General features: G+C 36.4%; 4 protein-coding genes across 4 annotated transcripts; 1 reads left to right on the forward strand and 3 right to left on the reverse strand.

The window, feature by feature from the left end:
• The first annotated feature begins 547 nt into the window (after positions 1-547).
• On the forward strand, positions 548-2,233 carry LOC106359114 (agamous-like MADS-box protein AGL82). The gene has a single exon (XM_013798867.3). The coding sequence runs from the start codon at positions 743-745 to the stop codon at positions 1,646-1,648; it is 906 nt and encodes a 301-aa protein (XP_013654321.3). The 5' UTR covers positions 548-742; the 3' UTR covers positions 1,649-2,233.
• LOC106361521 (transcription factor DIVARICATA) lies at positions 2,230-4,323 on the reverse strand. The gene is made up of 2 exons (XM_013801272.3): positions 3,191-4,323; positions 2,230-2,809 (listed from the first exon to the last, which is right to left on the reverse strand). The coding sequence occupies exons 1-2, from the start codon at positions 3,634-3,636 to the stop codon at positions 2,386-2,388; spliced, it is 870 nt and encodes a 289-aa protein (XP_013656726.2). The 5' UTR covers positions 3,637-4,323; the 3' UTR covers positions 2,230-2,385.
• Positions 4,324-7,396: 3,073 nt separating this feature from the next.
• On the reverse strand, positions 7,397-10,750 carry LOC125592710. Its single transcript, XM_048768075.1, has 5 exons — positions 9,694-10,750; positions 8,747-9,589; positions 8,593-8,651; positions 8,234-8,520; positions 7,397-8,165 (listed from the first exon to the last, which is right to left on the reverse strand). The coding sequence occupies exons 1-5, from the start codon at positions 10,748-10,750 to the stop codon at positions 7,397-7,399; spliced, it is 3,015 nt and encodes a 1,004-aa protein (XP_048624032.1).
• An 8,613-nt stretch (positions 10,751-19,363) lies between these two features.
• LOC106404907 (laccase-16) lies at positions 19,364-22,584 on the reverse strand. The gene is made up of 6 exons (XM_013845552.3): positions 22,056-22,584; positions 21,621-21,772; positions 21,175-21,419; positions 20,953-21,081; positions 19,916-20,851; positions 19,364-19,654 (listed from the first exon to the last, which is right to left on the reverse strand). Exons 1-6 carry the CDS (start codon positions 22,158-22,160, stop codon positions 19,524-19,526), a joined length of 1,698 nt encoding a protein of 565 aa, XP_013701006.2. The 5' UTR covers positions 22,161-22,584; the 3' UTR covers positions 19,364-19,523.
• Between the last annotated feature and the right edge of the window lie 1,334 nt (positions 22,585-23,918).

Raw genomic sequence — 23,918 nt, forward strand, 5'->3', positions numbered from 1 at the left:
AAAAAAGTTCAAAAATATGAAAACGAAATAAAACACCCACGCGCCTACGCGAGTTAGAATCTAGTCATTATATACGAATACTGAATATACAGACGTATATTTCCTTAGTGTATATATATTGTACCTATTATGAAATGCATAAAAAAGAACATCAAGTCGCCTAACTAATGAGGAAACTATTAAATTAACTGTGCTTTAATTATTATGAAATGTATATTTTCCATTTTAGCAAACTAAATATTCCATATATCATTTTCTTTCCTAAACTCTCATCTTCAATTAATGGTAATTATATCTCATGATCTTTTTTCCTTCCTTAAAGACAAACTAAATCAAGCTCAAGGTATAAAACCTAGCATATATAACCATTATTCCGATGTTTTCGCAAAGAAACTCGTTGAAAGCTTGCTTCGATATCCAAGTAAGAATTCGGTCTTTTGGATAAAATTGTATACACATGTTCATAACAAAATACTCTGCTCTTGCTTTGCGTTTTGCTGGTTTAGTTGAGAATGAATTTCAAATTTCTTTTGCACAATTGGATGATTTTGATTTAATGGGGTTAACATGTCTTAGAGACAACTAAGATCTATATAACCAGAGTTTTCTATACCTAAACAGCTATAAACATGAACGACTGTTCCAAAAGAATATCAATTAGTCTCTATATATATGTATCTATGTTTTTTGGGTACGGAAAAGGTTCATATGTTTATATGTTTTTGTGTAATAGCAATAAGAAATGAGGGTACAAAAGATGGCGCATGAGAAAGTCGTGGACTTACAAAGGATAACGAACGATAAGACAAGGATGACCACTTACAAGAAGAGGAGAGCCTGTCTTTACAAGAAGGCAGGTGAGTTCTCAACTCTCTGCGGCGTCCAGACATGTATCATCGTCTACGGGCCCACCAAAGCGACCGATGAGTTGATTTCCAAACCTGAGATATGGCCGGAGGACGAGACCAAAGCCAGAGACATCATACGCAGGTACAGAGACACAGTCTCCAACAGCTGCAGGAAAGAAGCCCACGTCGAGACTTTCGTTAACGATAAAGGTAAGGCAAAAGAGACGGAGAATACTAATAATAATAATAAGAGAGGGATGAATAACAAGAATAAGTATTGTTGTTGGGAGGAGAGGCTAGAGAAGTGTTCACAAGAGCAGCTACGTGGGATTTTCGATGACGTGGGAAACAAGTTGCATGAAGCTATAATGAGACAGAATCGTAATGCGATTACGGCTCAGCATCAAGTCATGGAGCCACAAACCCCGCAGAATTTAATGGATCCATATTACGTGTCACAATACTTTGCTGGTCATCAGCAGCAACAGTGCTTGATGTTCCCATATAATAATATGAGTTTCCCGTTGTTCTCGCCTCATGATGATCAGATTCCAATGGAGCCGATTCTAGTGGAGAATTTTGCTGACTCTGGAGTAAATCAAGGCTTCATGATGTCGAAGGGAAACGAGAGTACTCAGTTTATGCAGAGGCAAGCACCTTATTATATTGAACCGGTTGTACAGAGGCCTGCATCTTTTAATGTTAACCCGTTCACGGGTTATCAAGTCCCTTATAATATTCCTCGGTTGCCGGGTAATCAAGCTGAAGTATGGGATTTTATGGCGAAGAAGCCGATTTGAGTTGTTTTTTAGGGTTTTATGATTAGTTTAATTGTTTCAGTTGGTTTTGTTTATGTATGCTGGCTTGGATTTTTCAAGTATGTTTCTGATGTATCATCATTTTCTGGAATTCTATAAAAAAGTATTGGTTTTAGGTTTTATGTATATTTATTGAAAATAAAAACTTGATACTTCTTTTTACATAAAATAAGTGAAATGTCTTTTAAATATCAAACACTGTGTCCACTGTTATAACTTCAAGTGGTTGTTGAAACAGATGGCTTGATTGAGACAAACAACGAATAATGACATATTGTAATGCATAAGTTATTCAAACATTAAACGACAAGCTTTGGATATTGGAGATGACCAAGTTTGTGACTTTTTGAACCTTTTGGCTGCAACTTGTATAACAGAAATAATTTTATTTTGGTGTGTGTTTCCATCAACAACTAACACTTAAGCTTGCGCACACTATCTAATTTTAATTGTGATTATGCATATGCAGCTAAGTAATGTTAATAAAATTAGCTAAAACCTCATTTGAACCTTTAGTTGTAAGTTGTAGCTGAGTAGCAAAACATTTACCAAACTAATTAAAAAATTAGTCATTGTCACGAAACATTTATTAGCTATTTTAAATTGGAATCAATCAAAACAATGGACGTTTATTATACGTACAATTTTCAAATACGATTGTTCCGTCCAAATGAAAAGTTAAGAATTTAACTTATACCCAATTAGAGTATCACAACTTGCTATAGCTGAAACATTGTGCTCTGCGCATCGTAGCAAGAATCAGCGTTCGTGTTAAACGGCCCTAGCATAGCCTGGCCGTACGAGTTAACGCCACTAAGAGCGTTACCTATCGTTATGTTGAAAGCGTCTGCATGAGTTCCAGTATTGTCCATTTGGCTCCAAGGAAACCCTCCTAGTCTTGAATGCTGTTCTCGTCCAACCAAGGAGTTCTTGTTCGTCTCTAAAGAAGCTTCGTCCTCGAGATTTACGGTGGTTATGTCGTGAATGCTTGCTCGTCTCTTGTCTTTGCCGCCAGAATGTTGTCGTATAAAGTACTTTTGGGCGTGACTAGCGACTTGCGTTGGCGTTCTTGTTATCACAAAGTTCCTAGATATGTTCCTCCAATCCCCTTTCCCGTATTTCTTCAAACCCATTAGAAATAACCTGTGTTTGTCACAAAAATTTGTATCAAATATATTTTCATAAACATATATACATCACAATTCACAAAAATATATATCAAAATGTATCTATTTAATAAATAAACCAAACTACGACTATGCATGCGTCTCTTTAAGTCCATTAGAAGTAGCGTGAGTGTGAGTGTGTGACAAATATCGAACTAAAGATATTTTCATAAAGTTGTATATATCACAATGATATCTAGTTTTCATTTTTTTTAAACTAGTAACGTAGATGTTGGATCTTTCACCAAATAAACTCAAAATTTATGCTCAACTATTATATGAGTTTGCATGACTAGTAACCCATATTATTCAGGTTTAATTTCAGTTCCCGGTAAACCGTAAAAGAACAGAGGCTTACTTGTGTTCTTCCTCCGTCCAAGGAACACCTTTCTTCCGATCCAACTCCGGCGATCTACCGGCCGGAGACCGTTTATTACCAACCGGATGACCTGGTTTGAATCCGTTACATCCACCTCCACCACCGGCCCAATCCAGAGTGAAAGTCGGCGAGGTGAGGTAACCGGGAACAGGGATTAAACCGGCCTCGATGTTGCTGACGTCAGCTTCCAGCTCGTTATACTGTCTGATGACATCACTCACGGTCTTCCCCGGGATAACCGCCGCTACCTTCTGCCACCGATCAGGGGTGTTATCGTCGTAAATCGCCAGAGCATTCTCGAACGCCTTATTCTCCGCCGCCGTCCACGTGGTAGACTCACGGGCAGTTGCGACGTTGCTCTTGGTCTCCTCCATGAGCCAGTTCCCACCGGAGACATGTGAAGTTGTCGGTCTCAGAATCTCCATGTCCGAAAAAAGTAAAACCTAGCTCTGTTTTTTTTTTTGTCTTTTAAGATTTATAAAAACAAAACATACCGACAGAGTTCAACGGGAGAAGAGAATCAGAGTTCTTGGGTTTGAAGAGATAGGTGAATCAAAGGAAGAAAAATGTCAAATGATACTTCGTTTTTATTTTGATTATAGAAATCATCAGAATATCTTCGAAGCGTTGCTTAGACCCACTTCAAGGAATCTAGAAAAGTTTCAAACTTTTGGAAAAGAGTTGAGAGAATCCATGGTAAAATCTAGGCAAGATCTGGGTATAGCTCTGAGATTCTGCAGAAGAAATCTATTGGTTTTCCAGATTTGGTGGAAACTAAAGCATGAGTAAGTTTATAAGTATCAGAGACTCAGAGTTGAGATTTAAAGATCTGGGTGTGGATAAAATTTCTCGGGAAAATAAACATATGGCTACAAAAATTGAAAATAATAATAATACTACTGAAGAAGCTACCTTGGAGCTTACCCAATTCGGAAAAACTATAGTGTGCAAGAAGAAGCAAATGAACCCTTAAATAGAAAGAAAAGTAAACGAGAAACCAGTTTCTAAAATCTTACTCGAGTAAAAAGAAAAAGAGAGAAGAAGAAATATGTAGAGAGGGAGGAGATGATTTGGGCTCTTATAGTTCTGTTTTTGAGAAATTATAATTTTGGGTGATGGTGTCTATTTTTACATTACAGAAATTAAAAGATTGGATTTTCTCTTTTTCACCTTGCAAAGTTACATTCATGCATAATACTTAGTAGTAAAAAAAAAACTTCCCGTCTAAAGAAATAAACCAAGGCAAATGAGAATAATGAATAAATTTTTATTTTATTTAATTATATTTTTTATTCTATGTTCAACTTCAAATACACAGTAGAAATTTGACTCTCAATCAAGAAAAGACAGAAAAATGGGAGTAAAGTAGAATAATAATCTTCCTTTTTCATGATTGGTAGAAAAAAAGTAACTGAGAATAAATTATCTCATGTGTGTTTTTTTTATGTAAATGCGTAGTCTTAGTGCAAATACTGCTGTGTAAAGTTTGATTAACCTGGTCAGATATTTTATCTGTTTCTGACTGAATAAGGCTATAGAGTTTTTATACAAATTAAAAATGATTAAGTTTATTTTAATTTCACTGTTTTCTCTGGCTAAAACATACTTCATCCGTTCCACAAATATAATTTTTTTAGCATTTTCACACATACTAAGAAAACACTTTAAAACTATCATAATAAATGTATTGTTTTATGTAATTTTCATTTTTTAATAACTTTTAACCAATAGTTATTAAGTAAAGTCAATTAATTTTTTTGAAGTTTACAATTTTTTCATAAAAAACACAAAAAATACGTCTTTGCGAAACAAATTTTTTTCTAAAAATCCCATCATTAAAAAACGGAAGGAGGAGTAGTATCTAATAACTAGTCAATAGTAAAATTTTATATTTTGAGTTTATATCTTTTAAAGTTTTAAAGTAGTAGTATCATTTATTATAATAACTCCGGAACTGATATGATTACAACATAATAATGATGGTGAACACACTGATATATTATGAAATACAGAAATAATTGTCTCCGAAACCCAAGAAAATGATTTTATTTATTTAATTTTAAAATAATAAACGAAGTTGACATTTTCTGGGAGTACACGATGCCTCGCAGAGTAATAACAAAATTTTCAACATCCTAATTATAATATTATAAAAACATGTACGTTACTGATACTGCTGTATTATTGTATTTTCACAATTTGGGATTTTGTGTGTCAGATCAGAAAAAAGGAGCCGCCAAATGAACGGTCGAGATCAGCGTTAACTTACATGGCCAAGTTGTACGAAGGGGTCCACGTAAGATGCGCGTTTTGCATTATCATTGGTCGGTCTCCCACTTTAATTGTTTTTCTTTTAAGATCTCGAGGAATCTGTCTTCTCTATTATGATTTGTTTACGTGGCAGATTTACCTACGTCCGATCAATCCCCTATAATTTAATGGCGAATATGCACGTGAGATCTTCGATGGGCTCTCTTTCTCAATCGGTTTGGTAACGTACACAGTGACGTTTTGTATAGTCGAAATTTTACTAATCTGATCTATGTTTCAAAACATAGCTTTTGGAATAAAATAACGAAATGAGCGTTTAAAATAAGAAAATCAGATCATAAACCAAACAATTATAGTATTATTAACCATAGCTTAGATATTTCATTACATATAAAATTTTATAAGTCTGTCTTCTGTTATTTGGTTGGTTTATAGCATTGATACAAGATAGTTTACATGGTTAATCACTGAGAAACAAAAGTTCATTTCACGATAGTAAAGGAAGATTAAGAGTCTCATCACAGAAGAAGTTTACAAAACACATCAATCACGGTATGTTTATCGTCGTGGAGCTCCAGATAATCAACCAGTCACATTTCCGGAAGATTGAAATGTACGATTAGTTGAACCCAAAATGTTCTTCATTATAGTAATCATAAACCCATAAATGATTTAAGAAGATCTAAGATCTAATCAAATCACTGTTTTATTTGACAACGTTCTCTTCTGCACAGTGCTTAATGAGACTTGCAGTTTTTATTTAAATATTAAATGGTGTCCCAATAGTTCACAGTATATGTAGCTGCATTATGGATATACATCACACATCAGAATTTTTAAGGGATATTAAATAATATATAAAAGGTTAGAGTCAATCAACTGATCACCAAATTGTTTTAAGTTGGAAACTCATAATTAAACCTGAATATAACATGGTATCAGAAGTCAGATCCTAAATACCCTAAACTCCTAATTAAAATTAAAAGATTAAAAATTAACCCTTCCGACCGGATATAAAAGGTCGTGATTAACCTTTTCAACCGGGTATAAAGGTTGTGTTAAACTCGCTCGACCGAATATAAATGTCCTAAAGTTCTGAGATTTCTGGCCGATAAGAGCCATCATCTCGAAGAGGGATATTAGGGATATATATCCCGCATCGGAAATTCTAAGAAACATTAAGTAATATATAAAGGGTTAGGGCCAATCCACTAATCACCTATTGGTTTTAAGTTAAACATATAACAAATCCGAATCTAACGAGCTGAGTTGTCCTTTATTCAAAATACAATAATGAATCATTCAAAAAAAAAATGAATATTTTTAAAATGTACAATTTATTTTTGTATGAAGAATCTTGGAACGTGTCAATGAAAAAATGTACCTATCGAGTTTACTACAACATAGCATTCCTAATTTCACGGATCGCATAGATATGTCCTAATTACAGTGTATTAATTGATTATATTTTATTCAAAATCATATATTTTATGCCGGTAAGCTTTCTTACGTGGATGGTAATGGTACCATACCGTACTTAGAGAATGTATTATATATTTCACCTTAATCAAGTTCAAGATGTTTGTAATCACCTTGATTATATACTACTAGAGAAACAAAACTTGTCCCCCTATGATGGTATACATCTCGATTGTGATTGAATGTCACATTTAGCGATATATTTTGGGAGGAAATTTTATTTACTCTAACTTCTGCTATCATTGAACCAATCAAGTGAAATGTATTTTACTTACTTTATCGCTCGTAACTATATTTTTTTTTTTGCTAAATTGTAAATATCATTAGAATGAAAAGAAGATTTTACAAGAGCAAGATCTTAAATTTGTTCCATCTTGGCAAAAAAATAAAAACAAGATGAATCACCATTTGACAATAACATTAACACCTAAATGATCATTTCAGCCAGGAGGTCATGAGCGATTGGAATTGCTTCCTATGCTTCCTAGCTGAAATAATGTTTCTCATCTCCTTATCAACAGAATAGAACACTGATGCATGCGGGAGTGAGATTTGGTTATGGATCAAATTGTTTCTTTGTTTCCAAAGATGAAAGATGACCGTTTGAGTAGCAAGCTTCCGCATGAGCTTCAGCTTCGCAGGCCCAACAGCTCTTATCCAAGATAGGAGTTCTGACCAATCCGTAAAGGTTGATACCGGAGGGTGACATCTGATGAAGACCTCTCTCCAAACATACGGGTTGTACTCGCATCGCAGGAATAAGTAATCTCTGGTTTCTATGCTCCTCGAACAGAAGGGGCAGTCCGTAGCGATGGCCATTCCCCAAGCCGCTAGCCTGCTCCTAGTAGGCAGTCTGTCGTAGTTGGCCACCCACATCGTGAAAGAGTGCTTGGGTATCGCTCCCTTGAACCATACAACATCATGCCAGTCCACTTCATCTTGTCTTGGCCTTAAAATCTCCCATGTCGTTGAGGACCTGAAAACACGCAAAGGAGAATCACCAGCAATCCATTCATAGTTATCATCAATATCAGGGGACAGAGGCAGAGAAATGGTTGTAAGATAAGAGTGAAGGTCCAATTCCTGCTGTGATCTTGGATGTGGAAGAATCCAAGTTGAATCTTGAAGCGCATCTGCTACTACATCGTCCCATCTCAACCGTAGAGCTCTAGGGCCTTGCGGTCCGATGTGTGTAATGAGCTGACTGAGAGGAGACCAAGCATTGAACCAAAAACTGTGCCCTTCCTGTTACCTAGCGACACTTTGCAAAACTGAAGAGCCAGATCGCGGAGCTTCAGTAGCCTTCTCCAAGCCCAAGAGTCAGTAGTTGACGGCTCGATGGTCCAGAAGGAGTGTTCCTGCAGGTGCTTGTTCCAGTGCCAATCAGACCAAAGAGAAGGGGTTTTTGACAGGAGGATCCAGATGAACTTTGAGCACAAGACTTTGTTCCACTCCAAGAAGCTTCTTACGCCTAAGCTTCCCTCTGTTTTTGGCAAGCAAACCGTGGTCCAAGCAATTTTTGCTAATCCACGCTTTTCAATGTTTCCCGACCATAGAAACTGGGAGCATAATGTCTCAATTTACTTTATGCAGCCCTTCGGTAGCATGAAAGCAGAGGCCCAAAAATTTACAGTCCCAAATATAACCGTTTTCAGTAATTGCAGTCTTCCAGCAAAGGATAGGAGCTTAACTGACCATGATTGAAAGTTGAGGTTTATCTTGTTAATCAACGGCGCATACTCCCCAATCTTAAGCTTTTGGCTCATCAGTGGCAGCCCAAGATACCGGATGGGGAGAGCACTGGAGGTGAATCCATATCTGCTGTTGATTCGCCTTGATCGAGACCCGACGTAAAGAGCTCAGTTTTAGAAGGGTTCATTTCCAGTCCCGACCAGGAAGCAAAGTCATCAAGACACTCCGAGATCCCATGTAAGCTGTCGCTGCTCCTGTCGAAGAAGACCATGACATCATCTGCAAACATAAGATGTGAGATCTTTAGTCCGGGGTGATAGCCAATAGCACCCATCTCGTAGCGAGACATGAGAAGCCGAGACAGACATTCCATAGCCAAGACAAATAAATACGGTGATAGTGGATCACCCTGCTGGATCCCCTTGGTGCTTTTAAAGAAGCCCCCTGAAACCCCATTGATGGAGACAGAGAAGGAGGGCGAGGTGAGGCATTCTGAGATCAGTTGAATGTAACTCTCCGGGATAGCTAAGGCTCGTAATGATGCTAGGATGAAATCCCACCTTATGCAGTCAAAAGCCTTCCTCAGGTCGATTTTAAGCATACCACGGGGTGATAGGGAACGGTTGTGATAGCCATTCACAAGATCCGTGGCCAGCAAAACATTCTCCGCTAGAAGACGATCGGGAATGAACGCCGACTGAGATTTCAAAATCATCAGAGGGAGAATTTCCTTGAGTCTAGAAGCCAGCATATTAGAAATTACTTTGTAGACCGTATTGAGACAAGATATAGGTCTGAAATCAGCAGTTGTCGAGGCGTTCAGTTTCTTCGGTATAAGAACCAAAGAGGTTGAGTTCCACTGTTTGAGGAGCGTTCCGGAGTTGAAGAATTCGAGGACTGCCTCAGTAACTTCGGGACCAATAATAGACCATGTTGCTGTGAAGAATTCAGAGGAGTAGCCATCAGGGCCACCGGTTTTATCTCTCGGCGAGAGAAGAAAGCGTTCCTGACGTCCTCACCGGAGAATTTTTTTTCAAAACTCTTAATCTGCTCAGCTGAGCACTTGAAGTCAAACAGGAGGTCGAGGTCACTTTGGATAAACATCGGGGCAGAGACCGGGCTACCAAGGAGATCAGAGAAGTAGTTTACGCAGAGCTGTTGAATACCCTCTTGAGACTCAATACGCTCCCCTGAATCAGAGATTAAGTAGTTGATATGGTTCAGAGCTTGACGAGAAGCAGCATACCTATGAAACAGACTAGAGTTCCCCTCACCAAGAGATAACCAAGTGATGCGGGACCGTTGATAGAAGAACACCGTCTCTGCAGCCAATAGTTCTTCCCAAGCACTCAGAGCTTGGAGCTCAAAGGAAGCATTATCTGTTGTTGGATCAGCAAGCATGGCTGACTGAGCCCCCAAAAGAAACTCGTGCGCAGCAGCTGTCTTTTTTTCAATACCAGAGAAGTTTTGATGACTATAGGTTCTGATGCTTTGCTTTAGTAGTTTGAGCTTTCTAGAGACTCTGAACATCGCAGAACCTATGACGTTGAAAGAATACCAGTTCTCAGCGATCATGTCGAGGAAGTCCGGGCTCTGGATGAAAAAGTTGTAGAATCTAAACGGCTTCTTAGCCCTTTGCTGACCAGGCTCAAGAGAGACTGTAATGACTGCATGGTCCGAGAAATCAGGATTACCGAAGAGAGCAACCAAAGCAGGGAAAACTGAGTGCCACTCTCCATTTACAAGGCAGCGGTCTAGCTTCGTAGATATTGGAGAGCTCTTGCGCTTATTCCACCAAGTGAAAGTGTTTCCTCTTAAGTTCAGGTCCTCCACATTTATATCAAACAAGCATTGGTTGAAATCTCTTATCCTCTTATCCATATTTAGAGTCGCAGGGATCGAGTGCTCAAGAGGGTCTCTTATCTGGTTAAAATCTTCAAGAATTAACCATGCCTTGGAGCCCAGTCTGTGGGTAGTAGCGAGATCTAGAAGTTCAGACCATAGCAAGGTCCTTTCCGCCGCATCATTCGAAGCATAGATGATCGAGATGATGAGGTTTGACTGAGGAGAGGGCCATGTAACAGCAACAGTGACCATCTGAAGAGATTTCTAAATAACTGTGACCAAAATAGACGGGTGCCAGATTAGCCAAATTTTATCCAGAGGTGAAAAAACGTAGTTATCAACAGAAGACCACCCCGGGAAGATATCCGAAACAATTTTTTGCATTTTAGGCTGCTTGACATGAGTCACGAGCAGACCACCAAAAAGAGGATTATTTTTCCGAAACCATTTACGTAATCCGCTGCGGTGATTGAATTTATTAAGACCGCTTACATTCCAGCAAAAAATATATGTCGACATAAATTAATTTATTTTGTGGCGCCTGCCCCGTTTCCCTTTCTGACCTGAGAATCTTTTCCTGTTCCGCACTACTTCAAAATCTGGTTCATGCTTGCTGAACTCGCCTTCTTCAAGTTCTGAGTCAACAGACTCTACGTCCGAGGAGTCTGGTTAGACGTCAGACTGATCAGAGCGGGAGCTACTCCTTGGCAGCTCTCTTTGCGCAATCGGAACAGTGCCGCTAGTCTCGCCGATTACCCTATCAGTTGCTGTTCTGAGCTTGGAGTTCGTAGCAACCTCCACCTGTAGAGAACCTGAAGTAATGGCTTGGTTGGCAGGGGAGTTCGTTGGGATCCACTTGAGCTCACCTCCACAAGCCAAAGACTTCTAAACTCGAGGCTGCTCCTGATCTTTTGGAGGGGCATAACGAGGCAAAATAGAGTTGTAACTAACACCTACCTCAGTCCTTTTGTCCTTTGATCTTCCACGCCTAGTCTTTTTTCCTTGGCCCTCCTGCCTAACCTTCTTTGGACAGTGAGGTAGAGCATGATCAGGGGATTTGCAGTACGCACAGGTCTTGGGGATTTTCGGACAGCGCTTGGAAATGTGGCCAATCTCCTTGCAAAGGTCACAAACCGGAGGCATCAAAGGACTTGATACCAACACTCTACAGATTTCTCCTGAGTCAAACTGAACATTTACCGCCTCCGGGAGAGGCTTCCTGGGATCAATGACAGTAAAAACTTTGGCAACTTCCAAATTAGTCTTGTTAGAAGTCGCTGGATGAAGGAACTCAGGGTGACCAACCAGTCCCGCAATCTGTTCCACTCCATCTTCATTGAAGAACTGGAAGGGGACCTTCCTTAGCTCGAGCCAAATGGGAGCTGAGGTGAGCTCTGGCTTGACAGGTACCACTCCAGGTTCCCATTTGTCTACAAACATTGTCTGGCCTTCTATTTGCCATAATTTTTGTTTTATGACTCTATTCCTCGTCGCCGCATTAGGAATGCAAAACAGAAAAGAGAAGACTTCCATTTTCGACACCACAATGTCCCTATGGTGTTTACTCCAGATACCATTGACGATGTTATGCAGAGTGCCTTGGGAGGGAGGGTCAGAGTAGAATTTTCCAATGACAAACGGCTCCCAAGACTTCCTGTTCTTTTCTATGACGGAGTTCGGAATCCTGATACACGCTTCTCCGGAGGGTAGAGTGTAAGCTTCACCTTTCTTTGAAAGCCTCTTTCCAATACCTTTGGCGTGGGCGCACCAGTCGGGTTTTGGTGGGTCGATGGCTTTACCAGGATCCTGGAGAACCGCATTCAGTGGCGGTTGAAACGCACCGACAGCAACACTAACACCTTTCGCTGACTTATCCCGGACAAAGTGGCTCTCAGTTTCGGTTTCACCAGAAGCTAACTGCGAGCTCGAACCGTCGTTGGCATCAGCAGTAGCTAGAGGTAAGGGAGAGGAGGGAGCCATTTTATCGTCGCCGATAGGTAGCTCAACCGGTGCTACGGCGGAGGAGCTCTTTGGAGAGGCAGGGCTCGACTCGACAGTAGCTGATTCGTGGGGGTTTAAAGGAGCCGCTTTGCACGCAATGCTTGCTGGCTCTTCGTGATCTGTGGCAGAGGTGCTCTGCGGTGAAGCGGAGCTCGACTCAGGCACAATTACAGAGACTTCGTTTGCATAAGAAGGATTGGTCGAGGAGGCGGTGATCACTGTCTGATTGGACGAAGCATCAGCGGAGGTAGCAACTAGGTCTGCAGCTCCTTCGGATTGTTGAGCAACCGCACCGGCGGGGAGGCAAGATTGGGAATCAGAAACAATCAGATCGGAGTGAATTACAAGATCTACCGCATCAGACAACGAGGGTGGGGACGATTTCGCCGGAGAGGGCCTCTTAGGAGGGAATTTCCCCGGAGACTTCTTGGGTTTCTTCTTCTTCATCTTCGTCGCCAGAGAAAAGGGTGTAGATGAGTAGAGGGTGAGGAGCCGACGCCTAATAAGATGCCGGTGAGCGGCGAGAAGGGACGACACAGTGGAGAATGGAGGAATCGCCTTATGAGTCGCCTAGGAGAAAGAAAAGTTACCGTTTTTTTTGACGTGTAGAAAGAATCTCTTCTAACTATTCAAAAAGTGGAAAACGGTTTAAATTTATTTCTCTTGGTTTGAGCTGAAAAAAGAGTTCTGCTGTGTTTAACTTTTACTGCTTTCATATTACTCTATTTTACTCTTAATTTTTTCCACTCATTTTCTTTTATTTAATTAATCTAAGTTACTCTAGTTCTAACCAATCAAACCCCTCGACTGATGGTTACGGCTAATATATATTCAGTTGTATAATTAAATACATGCTTTGGAAATATAATTATTCAGTTGACAAAATATTACAGACCTAGCACCTTTAAATCATCTATATCATGTCATATTGAAAAGGAGTTTAAAAGTGATCTTATCACTATAAATTAAATCGTCATTTCTAAAATCTTTTGCGCATGTCTATTATTATAAAAGAGTGTTTTTCTCTCTCTTGGGTGTGCCACGTCGGATTCCAGCTAGATAAGTTGTTTCACGACGTGCTGACAAGTGTCCCGTTATGTAAAGTGCAGCATTTCATTTAAGTTCTTCCGTCATGGGCTTTGTTTGTGTATGTTGGGCTCTGAAATTAGAAGGTGTATCCGGCCCAGTTAGATTGATTCTGCGCTCCAACCCTAATTATGTTCTACGAAGATCATCTCTCTTCTTCGTGCGACGACGAGTTGACATTTGCGCTTCTCCATACGATATGAAACGGTCTGAGTTATTGGCTTCGTGTTTACTCCCACTGATTCACTCAACCCACTATGTTGTCTTCAATGCTTTGTTTTGATCTGTAAAGCGGTGTCTCTAATCCTATAAAAGGTAAACCTTTCTTTTCGTAGAACATCATCATCTGTACTCTTGATTTCGAATACATTTGTTGATTTTGTTTGTATTTGTGATTTTGTGTTTTCATGTTTCGATTAGATTGCATTTTACCCTAGATTGAAAAACTCGATTTTGTGTTTTAGATGAATAGTAAAGGTTTCTTCAATTAGTTCAAAGTATTTTGCAGCTTTAGGACGCATCTCAGCAGTATTATCTCAGTTTCTAAGCTCTTTCTTATATGCAAAAATGTGAACCCTTTTCTTTGATCTCTAATTTCTTCTCTTTCTCTTTGGCACAGCTAATGCATCAGGAAATTGTTTAAGCTATCCTCCATGTCATCAAAAGGTTGGTGTTTAGATCATGAAAATATCTTCACGTCACTTTCATTGCATACAACTAAGATCCACTTTCCTCCCGATTGCAGAGAGTTCGGAATCACGGTGACTCTAAAGCCTCACCAAGTTGAAGGAGTCTCTTGGCTTATGTACAAATATCTTCTCGGCGTCAATGTCCTTCTCGGTAACTCTCCGCCCTTTTTCTTCAGATATAAACCAGAACTCAAAAAGTTTTTTTAGTACGATTGCAGGCTACGAGGTACCACCACTTTTTTTTTTGATTCGCTATCTTTGTGATTGTATCTATGTTGAGACTAATCTACAGATTGAGCATATGGTGTTGGGGAAGACTCTAGAAGCAATTTTTTTTTTGAGTTATCTGAAGTTTCTTCAAGGATTACGAGAGCCATTTTGTGAGTCAATGAGATCGGCTTCTTAAAAATTTGTCCTTTGAGCGTAACGGATGGTTGGGTGTGAGAGACAAAAGGTTCACTCCAGAACATGAAGTTCTTAGGTATGTTTGTATTGCTTTGTTTTGATCTGTAAGGCTGTGTGTAATTATATTGTTCTGTTTGTTTTGTTCCAGGAATCTTTGTTACTGTTTAGTGTGTTGTTTACAACGTATGATATAGCATTGCTGGATCAAGACTTCCTTTCTCAGATTCTGTGGCAGTATACTGTAATTGATGAAGCTCAAATACTCAAGAATCCCAACAGATTGAGCAGAAAGAGATGGGAGTAGTATACGTAGATATTGTGTATGTTGTCGCTCGCTTGGGAAACAATTGACATATATTGTATATATAGATATAGATTTGTAGTAGCTTTTCTAATTAATAACTATGAGACTCAAACTTTTGATCCTTTTGGAATTTTGTTAGGCAAGAAACCTTTCCACCGGCATAGAGCCATAGATCAAGAGTCAGCTATTGCTTGACCTTTCGCAGACTCACTAAAGCATTGTTTATCATTCCTGTATTAACATTATTTTTCTTTACTCCCACATTGAAAATCTATCACTTTGTTTATAATGAGGGTGATGCAATCATATATGGCTTCGGATTTCCACTTTTGGTGAAGTCTTTGTTTGAAAATAGTAATATCACCTTCATTTAAAACTCATCTCTGTTTTCCAATTGATTATATAGGATCATCGTTCTCTGTTGTAATTTGAATGATGAATCTTAATAATTAAACAACTCCTGATAACCACAAAATAAAGCACCAAGTTCTTGACAAAGTTTTTGTTTTTCAGATTGAACGAATAAACAAAAAGAAGATGAAAAAGTTGGTTTGTTTACATGACACCAAAAAATACCACTGAAATTTATACCTAAAACTAAAAACGAACCTTGAAATTTGGTTGTTTATATGATCCATCAATAAAAAAATATCTTAAATAATATCCAAACACGTGACAAAAAAAGTTAAAAAAATAATATCCAAACATATTGGGATGAGTCCTTAATGTTTTGGTTTATACGTTTGCAAGCTATAACAATACAAGTTTTTCTCCCCACTCAAGTTACAAAATGGGAATTATAAAACCAAAGTAGTAACACATTAAGCAAGAGATTGCTAAAGTTATAAGAAGTGTCTTTTTTAAATTAAAAAAAAAATATTCATTAGCATAACAAGAAAACAATGCTCAAATAGTTTTTCTCCCCACTCAAGTTACAAAATGGGAATTATAAAACCAAAGTAGTAACACATTAAGCAAGAGATTGCTAAAGTTATAAGAAGTGTCTTTTTTAAATTTTTTTAAAAAAATATTCATTAGCATAACAAGAAAACAATGCTCAAATCAGCTTTTTCAGTCAGCATCTGATTTAATACAAGAAATTGTCGGGTTTAAAATTGATTTTTAGGCTTGATTTATTAGAAAACCAGTAATTCGACCATATTATATATACAACAATAATTATATTTAAGTGAGAGCACTATAACTGTAACTTAAGATCAATGTTGAAATTGATTTTGAGAACAAAAAGGTTAATTTAAAATTATTCAACAGATTTCTAAAAATATTGTCAAAAAATAATAATTGAGTGACTATACATAATATAGTTCAATAATATAAAAAATTCCAGTAGTAAATAGAAAAAATTTGTAAAGAAAACAAAAAAGGAGGAAATCTATTTATGATATTGCTTTTTTGTTTCATCAAGTCTAAAAAATTAACAAGAAAATTATTGAAAACAACAAACACAAATTAACACATAATCAAAACAAAATATTTTCAGAAAGAAGTAGTTGGCAAAAAAAAAAAACTGATCTAATAAATGGAACACTAACTAAAACACAAAGGAAACTAGTATATTTAAAATAAAAAATGATTCCTTACAAAGAAAATTAATCTATTGATTCAATAAAAATATTCAAACAGAAATTTAATACTGATATATATATATATATTTACAGTATAAACACGCAACATAAAATAAAACAAGAAAACTAAGGTTGTACAGTATAAACAGTTTTAAAAATATTTATATTTGTACAATATAAACAGAAATTCAGTGTAAAAAAATTTGACCAAAAATATATAAAGTATAAATAAAATATATAAATTACCATAAAATAAATATTTTAAAAATCTAATTCGTCAAAATAAAAAAATAACATAAATATATTAAACTATTTTAACAATTTTATTAAAAAATTAACTTGATGCAACGAAACTAAGGCTAATATTTTACCATCAAAACTTTCAACTGAAAGAGGTCATAAAACTAAATAATAACAATTACCCAATAATAATTCTCATATGATATAAAAAATCATTAAAAGATAAAAAATAACAAAATACTTAATTACAAAAATAAAACTAGAAAAGAACAACTGATAAATAGCTGAGTGTATAAAAATGAAACCATATATAATACCAGAACTTATATTATAATCAATTAGACTTTCAAATCAAACATTGTGCTACACAATTAATCGACATCTCACGCATAGCGCAGAAAAAAAATACTAGAATCATAATTATTTTGTGATTATTTAATAATTTCATTATAGTCAAATTTTAAAAATATTTACTATATATAAAGAAATAATGTTAAAATCATATTCTAAAAAATAATCAAAAACATTTACTTAAAAAATTGTAGATGTTTATTCAGATAACATGATTTAGCTAATCTACAAATATAGTAGCATATAAAAGAATCAATAATGTATATTTTTATCACAACAATTTTACTATTTTCACATTGTTTAAATAAGCAATTAAAAAAATAAAATATTTGAAAATTAATAAACAAGTACAATTACATAGTTATATACATCAAACATAAATTATATTTCGCGTGTAGCGCGGATCGACCCTAGTTTTATATATGAAAAGTTGCTAAATCGTAGTCAAAATTTTTTTGCTAAATCAATTCTATGTATGAATCATGCAAGGTTACCAAAGAGTGATATCATTTCAGAATATATATATATACAAGTTTATTAGGGCCTATTGATGGTTTTATACAGGGAGGATGTTTTTTTTTTTTGTGCACCAACAGAGAGGATGCTTAGACCATGATTAATCCAGGGTTCTTAGAGTGGAGTTTTTAGCGGAAGTTAAGAAACTGTTTCTTTACTTTTAACTAAAAAAACTAAGAACCGGTTCTTAAAGTCCTTATCTAAGAACCGATTCTTAGCTTATTTAGTTAAAAGTTAAGAAACAGTTTCTTAACTTCCGCTAAGAACTTTATCCTAAGAACCCCGGGTTAATCATGCTCTTAGAGCATATTATTGGAAAGTTCTTAGGGTGGGGTTATTAGCGAAATATAAGAACCCGTCTCTTATATTCCGCTGAGAAGTCTCCTATAATAATGCTCTTAGCGTATTCAAGTATAATAATATTTTTTATATAATGCCTCTTTGGACTTTCGAGTAGCTATATGCAGAGGGAAGGTCTAAATGTTGAAGACACATGGCAAATAATTGAATAGTAGTTTTTGCCATTTCTGGTGCAACTAATATTCTCTAAACAATGTGTCTTCCCATTTATAGAAGTCTTTCAAGTTAAATACTCTTTATTCATTTGAATACTTTAGGATTGTTATTAGTTGAATATTATTTCAAACAAGGAATAAGTCAGAAATCTGTTTAAGCATAAATTAAAATCAAACTAAGTTTTTAGTGCACCAAGGGACAAACGTCCTGCGAAATGGATGAAGCAGCCAAAATCATTTGGAATCAATTCCCTGACAATTTGTTTTATTTCCTCTTGTTAAACTATTATGATAATTTGATGGAAATTGTGATTCCAGTATAACTGGAAAATACATATATGCACCTGTAAATGCTATTTTATTCATATGAATAAACAATTGTGTAAGGATCCAATTAAATGATTACATACATGAAATCACCGTTCAACATCTACGTTTTATATTTTTCCTAGTACGCCCTCTCGTGTTACGCTTCCACAATTTGCTACATCAACTTCCTGTACCATTTATAGGGTCGTCTACCGACAATTCAAATCAAATATATTGGAGCGTGTAGGGAGTTACAGTACTTTGGGTTACTAATTGTTGGCGAGTTAAAAATAATTTGAATTATCACTTCAAGAAATACGGATTTCAGCTACCAAAATTTTATTTCTTAAAATAGCAACGAAATACCCCGACTATATATCATGTAAAAAAAAATCAAATATTGTCGTCTATCATCGCCAAACAGCAACGAAAATGATTCATGTCCATTTTGTCTCTAGCTACGTAATGAATCACCAATCCATTTAATTAAAATGAGACCACTCTTTGTATTTTGTTGGATTTGTATTGTTAGTGTTGTCGACATATTATAACTCGAGTTCAATTGAGTATAGATACGTGTGTGTGTTGTCATACATGTATCCTTCTTTAAAACAACTTTAAGGAACGTACCGGCGACCGACCGAACCTTTGGGTTTTGCTTAAGAATATCCGTGACATCTGGCATTTAGAAATCCTTATACCAAAAAAAAAAAATCCTTATACGATTCCGTTGAGCACCGTATGAGCTTACTTTTTCTTTTCTTGCTAAGTAACTCTACTTGCCAAGTTGCAACGAAATTTTTTTTTTAAGTTGCAACGAAAACAGTCAAAGATGAAAGGAAAGGAAGCCTAGCTAGTAATAAGATAAAAAAAACTATAAAATTTTAGATTTTCCTTTTTTACAATAAAAACAACAGTAATCATGCACCAACCCTAACCTTTATTTCCCAAAAAAAAAAAAGAATTAATTTGTTATATATATAAAATAACGTCGAAGTAAAAAATCAACAAAAAAAATTTCCCCTAACATTTGGGAAGATCAGCGGGTGGAGGAAGCAGTGACTGGTCAGGACCATGACCGTTGTCCACGACGAATGCCATCTTTAGACCCCAAGTTGTATGGATCTCCAAGTGACAATGCATGAACCACACCCCTTATAATATAAAAAAAAAAGAAACAGAAAATAACAACCCAATTAATTAGCACAAAACTATAGCAAGTTGAACCGACTGTTGCATAAATAATGCGTTACAACATTATAAATAATAAATAAATAATTATTGATCGAAAAAGACTAACTGTTTGACAAAGTAATGCGTAACAAGACCAACAACTATATACAAAAAGAAACCAATATTAGAAATTAGCTATACTAGAAGTCTACACCTCATGCATGCATTATTTTATCAAGTACCTGGGTTGTCAGCGATGAATCTGATGGCTGTCCAACCACCAGCTGGAACACCAACGGTATTTCTCTCAACCGGATCCACCAAGTTAAACCTCTTTGGATCCTTTTCCGGGTTAAAATTCCCTAAACCTCTACCAACCTCAAAGAAGTTAAACCCGTGAAGATGAAACGGATGGTTCTCCGACAAGATCATCGCCGTATTTTGTAGAATGATTTGCACCGTCGCGTTGTAAGGAAGCCGGTAAAGCTTTGTACCTGTCATCGTCGCCGCATTAACGCTTTGATCAACTGGTGCCGTATAGTTATATGGATTAGACGGTTTGGCCGGAAAGTCGTCGGTAAATACGTGTGAAATATTGAAGTAATGAGCTTGTAGAAGAGCGGTTTCAGGCATGGTGAACGTTACGTTGTTTATTCCAGCCACTAACCGAATACCATTGTTGCAGCTCGGGCAAGGGTTCGCGCCTAGACCCACCGTGAAGAACAAAGAGTGATCAACTGTAGTTGGAACTTTAGCCGGATATTCACGGGAGTTCAAGCTCCTGAGCGACTTTATGAATTTACTCGAAACCAACGTTGCGTTTGGCTGCGGAAGTGAAGCGAGGACTGTTTTCTTGGAGGAGGAAACGGTGTGGCCAATGTAGTGGAGAGTGGCTGTGGCGGTGACGTTGTCGAAGGAGATGGGAGCGTCCATAAACGTTGTGGCGGCGACCATGTATTTGGAACCAGTGTTTGCGTTTGCTGTTAAGAGAACGTTAGTAGTCTGTCCCGGAGCGATGAGGACGGTGTCGGTTTTATAGGGTTTGGTATAAACAGCATCAACTTCTACGACGGTTAACTTGTGACCAGCGATTTTAAAGAAGAGCTCTTCGTTTAGTGCGGCGTTGATAATCCGTAACATGTATGTCTTTCCTGGTCTCACCGGCAAACCATAACCACCTACAAGTAAAAATTAAAGAAAAAAATTATAGTACCATATAGCTACTAAGAAAAATTGAAATGGCTAATTACTTTAGGTAATTAAATTGCTAAGTAATTACTTTGGGAAGGACAATTAGAGATGGGGCCGGAGTGACCATTGATGGTATGTGCATCAGAGGCGTTAGGAGCTGTTCCATTTTTTGTAGCCTCGTTTATAAGTTGCTCCACGTCCGATTTCCACCATTCACCTATATATATTATAAAAATATTTATATTTATGGTGAAGAACATTAATCAATCTATCGTTTAAGGAAAATTATGTTTTGGTTGGGGTAGCTCACCAAGAACAATGGTTTTCTCTTTGTAGGGCTTGGGGAAAGGGTATGGGACACCAAGCTTAGGCAAGATGACAATGGCCCCATGCACCGTGGCCCGAAGCCACAATATGTGAGCATGCCACCATAAGGTTCCTCGTTGGCCCGTCAATGTGAAATTATAAAGATAATTTTGCCGCGGTTGGATAGGACATTGTGTAATGTAAGCCGGTCCATCTGCCCAACCTGTCCTCAATTGCCTTACACCATGCCTATACATGCATGGATATCACCTTGATTATTTTTATTATACAGTTATTGTAAGCTAGCTGTTGGGTCTATTTGATACATCGTTAACGTTAAGGGTTTGAATTGAATAAAGATACGTAAATTCAAGGGTCGTGTCTCACTAATATCTTTTTTTGGTCAACTTCTCACTAATATCTAAAAAGGTTTGTTTGAGGTTTGCTCACCAATGGATGGAGACGTTGTATTTGACATGATTCACTACTTTGATCAAAACGGTGTCGTCTTCTCGTGCAACAATTGTGGGACCTGGAAATTGGCCGTTAACCGTGACAATAGGCTTCGAGGAGCACAACTTTGTGGTGTTCGTCATCACCACCTGGGCGTGCACACATTTAAATACATCGGTCAGTAGTGTACAGTACATAGTGCATGATCGTATATGGCGTATTCATGCATGAATCATATCATGCAAAATAACCACATAGGCACATACTATAATTGTAGGTATATAATTAAGAAATGAAAATAAGAAAATTATATGGGTCCTTAAATTAACAATCCAATTGCGTACGTAGAGGCCTGGCGTTTTTCACGAATATTGTATCATTTTGTGCATGCATGTATGCGTTAAACAATATATGCATGACAGAGAGACTCACATTAAATTTGTAATGTCGGATTATGGAGTGAACGGTGGTTGGCGAGAGAAGAAAGATAACAAAAAGCGTTAGGATGCATACGCTAAATCGTCTTGGAATCTCCATATTCACTGGTAAAGTCTTTTTGTCTTGATGTTGTTATGGATTGAATAATGTATGTGTGTCTATATATATGTCAATATGTGTGTATGAGCTACGAAGGAAAGTTTTAGCTGTGGTATGTAGAAAACTGTTGTAATGTCGTTTTTACTTGTTAGGTTGAAGAAATAGAAGAGCCGTGAAATGAAGCTCTTTAAATGGAATGCACTGGAAGAAGACATAATAAGAAGAGGAAAGGTCATTGGTTAGATTCGAGAGAGATTAAATATAATGGAAATAAAATGAATGTAAAATTGAAGATTAAGATATGAGATGTTTACAAGTCAAAAGGGCTTAGGTGATCTGGTGGCCCAACCATATTTTAGGTCTAAGTATCTCATCATCTAACTAATCTCACCCAACTTGTTTTTCTTTTCATTTTGCGTCTGATTAATCAACTTTATATAAGTTATGCTGAACCTAGCTGCTGTAATTAATCAAGTTTTTTTCTTCGTAATTAAACAAGTGTTTTTAAATAGCAACTATATGGATCTCTTTCTCGGGATCGCTTAGAACATGATTATTGGGAGGTTCTTAGGGTGAACTTCTTATAGGAATATAAGAACTCGTCTCTTAACTTTTAACTAAAAAAGTTAAGAACCGTCTCTTAAAACTTTTATTTAAGAGCTGGTTCTTAACTTTTTTAGTTAAAAGTTAAAAGTCAGGTTCTTATATTCCGTTAAAAACTCCATCTAAAGAACCTTCCAATAATCATGCTGTTAGTTTTTTCAATGGATAATTTACAAATGCCAATCAACCATGTTTTTGACTTAATAGAAAATCATATTCCTTCACAATAAGGTCCATGACGAGCTAATTAATATAATCGAACAGACTTTTAGACTAAATCAAGCAACACCATATCATCAAGCAACACCATATCTTGATTTAATTTCTTTGTAGTAAAACATGCTACTAAAACATAGTAACAAATTTAACAATTTACAATTATAAATTAATAGATTATTACTTAGAAGATAGTGGTTTTGATTGTTTTAAAGTCTTTATTAGATTTTGATCCACGCTTGGAAATCGCAGATTTGTTTTTGTAATTAAATATATTTTAAATGAATTTCTATATAAGATAGTGTGTAAGTTTGAGCATATTTTTCCAAAACCACGGACCAAACCATACCAAACTGAGAAACCAAAATTGAAATTAATAACATAAATAATAGAGCAAATCATATATCACCAAACTGAGAACCAAATGAGTACCTGAATTTTTAAATAAAAATTATATATTTAAAAATATTAATTACATTCAATTTTTAAATAAGTACAAAATATTCTAAAAATACTATTTATAAACCGGATAACCCGAAAAATTGAATTACCCGAATATTTCTATTTGGTTGATAAATAATTTAGTTAACCAAAAGTATAATTTATGTATATAATTATATATATATATACCTATGTTTAATATAACACGTAGTATCAAAACTATTTCAAAAATAATATTACGTTTTAAAATAAGTAGATTTTGTTCTAAAACACAATTCTACTGCTAACCTATTTTAAGGTATCGATATAGTGTTAATAAATAAAAAAGTGTTTTCAAAGTTTTTAGAAGTTATCACTAACCGATTTATAATTGGTTAGATTAAATATCTAACAGAACCGAAGATAAATAGCCATTTTATGAAAATATAGCAGATGGAAAGATTGAACCGGTTTTATGTAGACCATAATTATATCTATGGATTCGTATAGGAACTGGTT

Source organism: Brassica napus, chromosome C9, assembly GCF_020379485.1.
Source record: "Brassica napus cultivar Da-Ae chromosome C9, Da-Ae, whole genome shotgun sequence".
In the NCBI taxonomy this organism is placed as follows: Eukaryota; Viridiplantae; Streptophyta; class Magnoliopsida; order Brassicales; family Brassicaceae; genus Brassica; species Brassica napus.

Coding starts and splice junctions, on each gene's coding strand:
- LOC125592710 (XM_048768075.1), bottom strand. CDS start 10,750: ATGGTCACTGTTGCTGTTACATGGCCCTCTCCTCAGTCAAACCTCATC. Junction 8,652..8,746: donor TCCAGTGCTCTCCCCATCCG/GTATCTTGGGCT, acceptor AATCATGGTCAG/TTAAGCTCCTATCCTTTGCT. Junction 8,521..8,592: donor AAACGGTTATATTTGGGACT/GTAAATTTTTGG, acceptor TTATGCTCCCAG/TTTCTATGGTCGGGAAACAT.
- LOC106361521 (XM_013801272.3), bottom strand. CDS start 3,636: ATGGAGATTCTGAGACCGACAACTTCACATGTCTCCGGTGGGAACTGG. Junction 2,810..3,190: donor TGGACGGAGGAAGAACACAA/GTAAGCCTCTGT, acceptor TGACAAACACAG/GTTATTTCTAATGGGTTTGA.
- LOC106359114 (XM_013798867.3), top strand. CDS start 743: ATGAGGGTACAAAAGATGGCGCATGAGAAAGTCGTGGACTTACAAAGG.
- LOC106404907 (XM_013845552.3), bottom strand. CDS start 22,160: ATGGAGATTCCAAGACGATTTAGCGTATGCATCCTAACGCTTTTTGTT. Junction 21,773..22,055: donor TCCGACATTACAAATTTAAT/GTGAGTCTCTCT, acceptor GTGCACGCCCAG/GTGGTGATGACGAACACCAC. Junction 19,655..19,915: donor ATTCATCGCTGACAACCCAG/GTACTTGATAAA, acceptor TTATATTATAAG/GGGTGTGGTTCATGCATTGT.